Source organism: Silene latifolia, chromosome 9 (genome assembly GCF_048544455.1).
Source record: "Silene latifolia isolate original U9 population chromosome 9, ASM4854445v1, whole genome shotgun sequence".
Classification (NCBI taxonomy): domain Eukaryota; kingdom Viridiplantae; phylum Streptophyta; class Magnoliopsida; order Caryophyllales; family Caryophyllaceae; genus Silene; species Silene latifolia.
Genome location: NC_133534.1, coordinates 62,468,628 through 62,478,810, shown reverse-complemented (window position 1 = coordinate 62,478,810; position 10,183 = coordinate 62,468,628). Strand labels below are relative to the sequence as shown.

The 10,183-nt window shown below is 43.9% G+C and overlaps 1 protein-coding gene across 1 annotated transcript; it reads left to right on the top strand.

The window, feature by feature from the left end:
• Positions 1–1,750: 1,750 nt before the first annotated feature.
• On the top strand, positions 1,751–3,628 carry LOC141601116 (uncharacterized). The gene is made up of 3 exons (XM_074421384.1): positions 1,751–2,007; positions 2,128–2,503; positions 2,945–3,628. The coding sequence occupies exons 1-3, from the start codon at positions 1,751–1,753 to the stop codon at positions 3,626–3,628; spliced, it is 1,317 nt and encodes a 438-aa protein (XP_074277485.1).
• The last annotated feature ends 6,555 nt before the right edge of the window (positions 3,629–10,183 follow it).

Genomic DNA, 10,183 nt, shown 5'->3' with positions numbered 1-10,183 from the left:
ATACCGGAAGCTCCGTCAACTTGATCATGATGGAGACACTCAAAGGCATGGGATTCACCGAGAAAGATCTAGCAAAAAAGGCGATTCCCTTGGTTGGTTTCAGTGGCGAAATAAAGCACTCCCTAGGAGAAATCATCATCCCAACCTACGCCGGGGGTGTAAACAAACAGGTAAGGTATCTGGTTATTGACGGACCCTCTACTTACAATGTGATCCTTGGCAGGCCCTGGATCCACGAGATGAAAGCAATTCCCTCAACGTACCACCAATGCCTGAAGTTTCCAACACCTTGGGGGGTGCAAGAGATACGTGGGGACCAGGAAGAAGTTAAGGATTGCTACAAGGTGGCTCTGAAGTCAACAACCGGTTCGCCCGCATAGCAATTACAGAGCCAGCGCATCCAGGACGAGTACATTGAGCCTCAGCAGGCAGAGCTGGACGAAGTCATCCTGGACGCGCTGCATTCAGAACGAACTGTTCTCATTGGATCTGAGTGTACAGGTACCATTCGTGAAGAACTTGTTCGGTTAATCAGAACTAACATTGACTGCTTTGCTTGGTCACATGATGATATGATAGGGATAGACCCAAGTGTGATAACTCATAAGCTAAGTGTGGATCCAAGCTATAAACCTGTGCAACAGAAAAGAAGAAAATTTGCTTCTGAAAGGAACCGGGTCATAAACAAAGAAGTAGATAACCTGCTTGCTGCAGGAAAAATTCGAGAGGTAAAGTATCCAGAATGGTTATCAAATGTGGTGGGGGTTTCGAAGAAGAATGGCAAGCGGAGGGTCTGCGTCGATTTCACGGATTTAAATAAAGCTTGCCCAAATGATCTATTTCCACTACCTTACATAGATGCCATGGTGGATGCCAATGCAGGGCATGAGATGCTGACATTCTTGGATGCCTAGAGCGGATATAACCAGATAAAGATGCACCCCAGTGACCAGGAAAAGACAGCATTCAGATCCGAGCGAGGTATCTACTGTTATAATGTCATGCCTTTTGGACTGAAAAATGCAGGATCTACCTATCAGAGGTTGGTAAACATGATGTTTAAAGAGCAAATAGGCCAAACTATGGAGGTATACATAGACGATATGGTCGTCAAATCAAAGCAGGCCTCACAGGACCATCAGCATCTGGCAGAAACTTTCAACACCCTCAGAAAATATCAAATGAAGTTGAATCCGACAAAGTGTACCTTCGGAGTATCTAGTGGAAAATTTCTGGGGTATATGGTAACCCAGAGGGGGATAGAGGCTAGCACCGAACAAATCAAAGCAATTCTGCAGCTGGAGTCACCACAGAAACCAAAAGACGTCCAGCGTCTGACTGGAAGAGTGCTGGCCCTAAACAGGTTCATATCCAGGTCCTCGGACAAATGCAGGCTGTTTTATGATGTACTCAGAAAAAGCCAAAGATTTGAGTGGACGGACGATCATGAGAAAGAATTTCAGGAGCTGAAACATTATCTCAGCACCCCACCGCTCCTATCGGCTGAGCCGGAGAGCCATTGTTCCTGCACACATCGATCCACGAAGCGACGATCGGTGCGATTAGTACGAGAGCAGAAGGATCACAAAGATCCAAGATATTACATCGCAAGTCTCTGCTTCTAGCAGAGACCAGGTACACGTCACTAGAAAAACTTGTCCTTGCACTAGTTACTGCATCCCATAAATTGCGTCCCTACTTCGAATCTCATACAATTTCTGTGATAACTAATTATCCTCTTAAAACTATCATGAGAAAACCAGAATTGTCAGGAAGAATGGCTAAATGGTCCGTGCACTTGAGCGGTTACGATTTGAAGTTTGAACCCCGTACGGCCATAAAGTCTCAGGCTCTGGCAGACTTTGTGTCTGACTTCTGCCCAGCACTCCAGACCCAGGCAGAACAGGACATTCTGAATCTGGAAGAAGATAAAGGGGAACAAGTATGGGAGCTACATGTGGACGGAGCCTCCAATGCCAAAGGAGCAGGAGTAGGACTAGTCCTCAAGTAGCCCAAGGAAGATCTCATAGTCTAGGCTATACGATGTGAATTCAAAGCCACAAACAACGAAGCAGAATATGAGGCACTGATCCTGGGTCTAAAGCTGGCTCTGGATCTGAAAATCAGACACCTTCAGGTTTGCAGTGACTCTAAGCTTATAGTTAACCATGTTAATGATTGCTATGAGGCAAGGGATCCCAGGATGATGGCATACCTAGACGTAGCAAAGGAGCTGAAAATCAGATTTGTCACGTTCAACATCAAGCAAATCCCCAGGGACCACAATGCAGAAGCAGACGCACTAGCCACCCTGGGAGCAACCTCCAAAGTAGGAACCATCTCCACAATACCAATCGTCCACGTGCTGGAGCCAGCAACATTAAAATATCAGCAGAAAGCAGAAGTGGTGTGCAGCACCAGCAGTGAAGAAAATACTCCAGACTGGAGGAAACCATACATAGACTGGCTGCAGAATGATATCTTGCCAGTAGATAAAAAGGAGGTAAGGAGCTTCAGAATGAGAGCATCCAGATTCATACTAATTGATGGTTTTCTATTCAGGAAATCCCTCGCTGGACCCTACCTCAGATGCCTGGATCGGGAAGAGTCTCAAGTTGTTTTGCATGCTCTCCACAGTGGAGAATATGGAAACCATGCAGGGGGCAGGAGCCTGTCCAACAAGGCACTGAGGCAGGGATACTTCTGGCCCACAATGCGCAAAGATGCCATGGAGTTCGTAATGAGATGCGACGCTTGTCAGAGGCACGCCCACGTTAGCCACCAGCCAGCAGAGCCTCTGCACCAGGTTATCTCGCCATGACCCTTCATGAAGTGGGGAATGGACATCGTGGGACCACTACCCAGAGCATAAGGAAACAATGTCTATATGCTCGCCATGACGGACTACTTCTCCAAATGGTTAGAAGCAGAATCATTCTCCCAGGTTACAGAAACCCAAGTGATATCTTTCATTAAACGCAATATCATATGCAGGTTTGGCATTCCATCTGAGATTATATGTGATAATGGGTCCCAATTCATTGGAAATAAGACAGAAGCTTTTTGTGATAGGTGGAATGTCTCGCTGCAGAAATTTACTCTTAGGAACCCCCAGTCCAACGGACAAGCTGAATCCAGCAATAAGATTATCATCGAAAACTTGAAAAAGAAGCTGGAGGAGATTGGGGGCAAGTGGGCAGAAGAGCTACCTCTGGTTCTCTTGGCTAACAGAACCATACCAAAGGTCGCAACGGGACAAACTCCCTTCAGCCTGGTGTTCGGAGCAGAAGCAGTCATCCCATCCGAAGTTAGGGTCCCAACCCACATATATGGATGCATAACAGAATATCGGAATGAGGTGGAAATGGCAAGCAATCTGGACACGATAGATGAACTCAGAACCAACGCCCAAATGAAGATGGCTTCCTACCGACAGACTGTCGCTAGAAGCTATAACAGGAATGTAAAAGTAAGAACCCTGCAGGTGGGAGATCTGGTCCTGAGGAAAGTCTTCCAGAATACCAAGAACCAGCAAGCAGGAAAATTCGCTTACAACTGGGAGAGGCCATACCAAGTAGAGAGCGCAATTGGAAATGGAGCCTACCGACTCATGACTTTGGATGGGTAAATGGTTCCCAGATCCTGAAATATCACCCACTTGAAAAAGTATTTCACTTAAGTCACCAGCATGGTCAACAACTGAGTACTCAGCCTACCAGATACAGCTCACCAGGTTCTAGATATTGCCTTACATATTTTCTGGCTCTAAATATTTTTCTGTCTCTAAGTATTTTTATGTCTCCAAATATTTTCCTGGCTCTAAATATTTTCCTATTTTTAAAATACTTTTCTATCCCTAAATATTTTTCTGGATCTGAATATCTTCTGACTCTGAATGCTTTCTGGTTCTAAATGTTATTCTTGGATTCAACATTTCTGGCTCTGTTCGTATTTTAAATTTTAACAAATTTTAAAGTTGCGACACCACTTTGAATGTTTTAAGTATAGAACTCTTTTTATTTTTTCTCAAATAAGCCAAGAGAATAAAATGCAAACTAATCTGGCAGAGTCTGTATTCATTACAGAAGGCGTGTGTCCGTGGCTAAGCACGTACAACCGGAACAACAACCTCCCGCGATGCATTAGCACCCACGCAAGCCTGTCTCCTCTGGACGAGTGGGCATACTAGACCCCTTAGCCAGCAATCTAACAGCGATGGCCAAACAAACGACGTGCATGCACAAATCAAAGCACCAGAAACGGTATGACACAAAAAGATATCTACTAGAAAATACTTAAGTTTCAAAAAACAAAGTACGTCTGGTATCAGAACCAGACCAAAACACATTAAACTGTTCAAAATAAAATGTTACGCCCCGCAGGGCCATAAACTAGCTAAACATGATAACAGTCTTTCAGATGCAGAAAAAGCTAATCTATATCAATATGCTACACAGCTTCAGAAGCAGCTGCCCGAGTGTCAGGAGCAGGAGAATTCACCTCTTCCTCAGCATCTGGATCACCAGCGGAAGCAACACCAGGTTCCACTAAGCCAGCTAGCACATCCAGGTTCAGACCATCAGGGAAAACAGCAGCAAGTTTCTCCTCTTCAGCTCCTAAGTCCCAAGCCGAATGCTCACCATTCTAGAACGCCTTTATACACTTGATCTTCATCTCCAGAGCAGCATAGGACAGAGCATTCGCCAAAGTCTCTTTTAACTCCTGCACATCAGAAGCCTTCTCTTCCTGGATCTTAGAAACACGAGCCTCCGCATCAGAAGCACGCTTCTCAACCTCAGAGGCACGTCTCTCAGCTTCTAAGGCGCGTTTCTCAGCGTCATCAGCATTCTTTTCAGCGCCAGAAATCCGCCCTTCAGCAGCGAAGATCGTTTCCGCAACTTCGCTTCGAGCGACCTCCTCCAACAAAGAGACTTTGGGTCTTGTCCAAATCAGCCTGAATCTTAAGCCCGCCCTCATTGGCTTCTTTCGTCTGCTTCTGGAAGATAGCATTCTCTGCTTCAAGACGAGGTACCTTCTCCCGCAGATACAGAGCCATCTGGAAGGACTGTCACACCAAAGCAGAGTGTCAAGAAAAAAAAGGTATATATTGGAGCAATCAGAATCCGTTTACCTCAAAAGAGTGCTCCGTTGCACGATCCACCAAATCATGCAAGGCACTACTGTCGAACGCAGACCTTGGAGCAGGAAGTAACATCTGGTTCATCAGGTGCAGGTTACTCGCAGACTTAGCCCTTCCAAAATCATCCGGAAGTGTAAGAATGATAACCCCAGCAGCAGGAGTTGGTTTGGAAGTAGGAGCAGCTCCAGAAGCAGAGACGGCTCCAGAAGCAGAGACGGCTCCAGACGCTGGGATCGAAGCACAAGCAGACATGGCGGGGCTGGAAGTAGGAGTAGGTTTGGGAACCGGAGGATCCTCAGAAGCAGACTGCCCGTGCCCGGGCAGTGGAGGCCTCACAGCTAGAGGAGTAGCTTCAATAGGAGACTGCTCCTTAGCCCGGCCCACGGCAGCAGATCTTCTCTTAGGGCGAGGTCCAGAACCAGGGGCAGGGGTGGATTTTCTCTTCTCAACAGGCTTGGGGGCAACCGCGACCCGCTCCTTTTCTTTCTGAGCCAGGACATCGTCCAGCGAAATTCTAGATTTTGCAGAGCCTGGAAGCAGCAAAGATCAAGTCAGAACCAGAAATATCAACTACCCAGAAACAGAACTTAAAAAAGGAAGAACAACACACCAGTCGATATTGATTCACAGTGTTCTTTTTCATCAGCTGCTGTTTCCTTCACCGCGGAAGCAGAATCCTGAACCAGATTGAGGAAGGTCCTATGCTCAGGGGGTGGACCAAATAGCTTGGAAAGGGACACATCTCCGTCGGAGGATCGAGGCAAGTGGCACAGACCTGCAAAAAACACTAAGTAAGGAAGTATAAGCGTCAAAGAAAAATACACAGGAATAAGGGCATGCAAATACCGTCTGTTGACCGCCAGACGCTGACAATGTAGTCAGTCGGAGGAGGAAGGGTGTCGACTTTGACAAAGATAAAACGGGTAAACCACTTGTTGTCATCAGGTTTAACCGGAAAAATAATGCAACTTTTCTCCCCATCCCGAACTCGGATGGTCACTTGGCCCCGGCTAAGAGACCTAACCGAAAACAAGTGGGCAAGATCTGAGAGGCCGATATCATAACCAAAACGGCTATTCATAGCCACAATAGCAAGCAACGTCCGCCAGGTATACGGACTACTTGGCAAATAGCCAAGTGATTTAGATTCAAGAACTCCTGAATTAAGGGAGGAAAGAAAAACCCCAGACCCAGACGAAAAGTGTACTCGTAAAGACATATCCACCCCTCCCTCACAGAGTCGGCTTTTGTGGCAGGGGTCGGAATATGAAACACCACGTCATCGGAAAAGCCAAATGTTTTCTTGATATGAGCAAGATCTTCTGGGGTGAAGTCGGAATCGCAAGAGTGCTTGGCAGAAAGCACACCGCCGGAGAGGAAAAGGCCAGGCGACGCCGGAGTATCCGCAGCAGAAGTCGAGGAGGCAGTTTGATGCGACATGGTAAAGTGAAAAGAGAAAAAACAAGAAGAAAGAAAGCAGATAAGAGAAAGAAGCAAGGAAGAAGACGGAATACCTGTAACGGCCGAAAAGGAGAAATAATTTTGTTAATCAATGGAGGGGAAGTTAGGAGAGAGGGAGTAATGATGGAAAGAGTTGGGAAAGGTAAAAGAAGTTGGGATACCGAGGGGTTATTATAAAAGAGGGAGTTGTGGGAGAGTGGGAAGTAAAAGCGGCGGTTGAGGAGACATAAAGTGGGGGAGTTACCCAGATTGAGCCAACTGCTAACACTTTGTCAGTTCACCGCATCGCAAACAGAAATTCCCGCCTAAAGTCATTTGAGACGGAAATTTGGGGGCAATTGTTAAGGATAAAAAATAAATTTTATCACTTGTGACGTGGCACTTTTTTACTGGAAGAAAGTGTGGCATAAGGATAACGACATGGCACGCGGTTATTGGTAGATGAAAGGATAAAGGAATCGCAGAGGTGGCATGATAGGGGTCGTAGGATTAGAAGAAGAAACAAACACATATTGGGAGAGAAATAACACACGAGCAACAAAGAAATATCTATCAAGTCAACTAACCAACCACCTATTCTTAAGGATTTTGACCAAGTATCCAGGAGCAGAAGCAGGAGACGGTTGGATAATCCTAAAATCTGGTTCTGTCAGCTATAAAAACAAAGGGAGAGCAACGTACAAAGGGCATTCAACAATTATCTCAAGCAACACCTCACTTCTCAAATTAGCGATATCTTTCGAGCAATATAACACTTGTATTTCAATACTTGCTTACAAAAACTTCGATTATAGTGCAAAGTTGGCGGGATTCCGACTCCCCCCGCGGTTGTTCCCACACCGGGTTTTCCGCGTCACCAAAAATCCTTTGCGTCATTCTTTTTCGTCTTTATTTTGTTATTCATGTCGTTGCATTTTAACCACAATTGGCATTAAGAATAATCACTATCACTCACATAATTAGATTAATAACTCGGTAAATTTTTACCAAAACAGTGAGCGTCTACTTTTCTTCTCTCTTACACACATATGATTAACCTTTGCTTCACGAGAGAAGAGTGATCCGTGAGAGTCTGTTTTGTGTGGACTTTGCGCAAGGCGAAATTCGGTCAGGGTAGAGTTATGCAAGGTTAACTAGCTCTAAATGGTCTATTAGTCAGGTCGTCAGGCTTGAATCTAAAGCTGTAAATATAATAAAAATAACAATAATGAGACAAAGAATTTTGTACGTGGAAAACCCTTGAATGGGAAAAAACCACGGGCACCAAGCCCGGAGAGGATTTCACTATGTAATTTGGGAGAATAATTGTATGACAATAACGATGCTCATTGATGCCTGTCGTTGTGTGCAACAAAAATAAAATTTATAAAACCAAACTACTACTAGCAAGCGGTAGTAAGGGTCGATCCGCAGAGAGGTAGGGAGATAATAGTTGTTATTTATTCTAGTCTAAGGGTAACAGTTGTGGGTGTTTTGATATGTATTAAATCTAAGTCTAGAAATATAAACTAAATAAGCAAATAGAAATAATAAAAGATGTAAACAATGATAAAAGAAATGCTAAGACGGTCGGTTCACTATAGCTGCGATGGCACATAATCCTAGGTAAGTCCGAAATACAGTCATGTAAGATGGGTAAAACATGTCCTCTCGGTCCAAGTTAACTGGTAGCTCCTTTCGGCCTATGCTACCAGTCCCTAAGTCTCACTAATGCTAGCTCTCGCCCCAATTAGTGATTCCTAAAGCCTAAATTACATTATCTCTCAATCTCAGCAATTTAGTCGTCTCAATTCGTTAATTAATGCCCTTCTCTATCTTTCGATCTACGGGTTGGTCAAAACTAAGCATCTAACAAGTCTCCTCTCGGTCTCATTGTTAAATATTGCACTTATCGAATTATACGGTGCTAATCAGACACGAAGTCAGTCGATCGACCAGCTACCCCAGTCGATCGACTAACCGGCTCAGTCGACCGACTAGTTAAGCAAGTCGATCGACCAAGCTCTAATGTGGAGTTGCCTATTCTAATGCCATCTACGCCATAGATCCCCTAAATCTTAGCAAAGGGTGTTTAGCTAGACATAATGGAATTAACAACGAAAACTAATTTGATAATAAGCATAAAGAATTGCATAATTGAAATATTGAATGAATAAACTCGCATAAAACTATAACTAGGGCTTTGGGATTCTATCTAGCAAGAATTAATATTACGAAATGAAATAAACAATACTGGAATTAAAAGATTAGAATTACCGAAGCAAAGGAACAAGATGAATCCAAAAGCAAAGCACAAACTTTATTGAGAATTCTAACTACGAATAACTAATGTATTATAGTAACTGAATTTTACTAAGCTAATGAATGATGATTAATGAATAGGAAGGGGTTACGTTATATAGGAATGTCACGTAAAACCCTTATTCCTAAACCTAATTACAATGGTCTTCCTCGTCTCTTAATTTGTGCGTCAGATCGTGGGGTGGTCGATCGACCACTGGAACCAGTCGATCGACCACCGGCGCTGTACAATATGCATTCTGACAATTCCTGCAGCGCGCACCGATCTTAAAACAGCTGCCATTTCTTCGTTACTTGGTCAAATAAGGCGTTCTACATGGCGTTGGAAAGTTAAGAGGATAAGCTTTCACCTCCAATTAGAATCACTCGATTATCAGGTATATAACTCGAGATATAGCAATCTGAATAAGGCTAAAATGTCGAAAAGCATTCTGACAGTCTATAGACCATGTAGGTCAGTCTATAGACCACTGTAGCATGTAATCCGCTTCTAAAACTCTCGTAAATACATCTTTCAGGCCTTGAAATGTGCACCAAGTTCGCTTCCCAAGTCTTTACTCCATGTCAAATGCAATGCTAAGTACTTAGGGACGGATTCGGCTCGATTTCCGCTGGATTCTTCACATTTCTGCAATTTTATACAAAAACACGAAAGTAGACGGAAATAGGGAAAACAGTAGAATAAACTACATAATTGAGCTCTGAAATGCGTGTAAAATGAGATGTAAAACATCATATTTAGGACACGCATCAAACTTCCCCAAACCAAACCCTTGCTTGTCCCCCAGCAAGACCTAGACTCGATCCTAAAACTTAATTGGAACTATTTCAATCTCAGAGCGAAATGCAACTATAAAGCCTAAACCAGTTAATTGCTAAAAATCAACAATCAATTAGTAATATGAATCATGCAAACGAGTTATGTAGTCGTTAAAAATAAAGTTGAACCGTCGACCTTGCAAGACCTTTAAAATTGGACTCTCACGGGTCACTCTTCTCTCATGAAGCAAAGGGTAAGTATATATATGTAAGAGAGGAAGAGAAATAGCAGCTCACCTAGACTACGACCCACATAATCATGCATGCAACTAATATGATAGACAATTCTAACTACCGTACATACATTCCAACCAAACAAGGTCCTGTCACAGCCGAGGGCTTACACAAATATGGTAAAGTGAGGCAATGGGTAAGAAAAGGCAAAACATTTATGAGAATGTGGAGGTATAGGTGATCAAGCTAATACCTAAACAAAACCATATGACAACATCCATCTCTAAC

Bases quoted from the DNA above. Each gene is read 5' to 3' on its own strand.
- LOC141601116 (XM_074421384.1), top strand. From the start codon at position 1,751: ATGAGAAAACCAGAATTGTCAGGAAGAATGGCTAAATGGTCCGTGCAC. The intron at 2,008-2,127 runs GTAGCCCAAGGA...TCTGAAAATCAG, and splicing joins GGAGTAGGACTAGTCCTCAA to ACACCTTCAGGTTTGCAGTG. The intron at 2,504-2,944 runs GTAAGGAGCTTC...TCATTCTCCCAG, and splicing joins TGCCAGTAGATAAAAAGGAG to GTTACAGAAACCCAAGTGAT.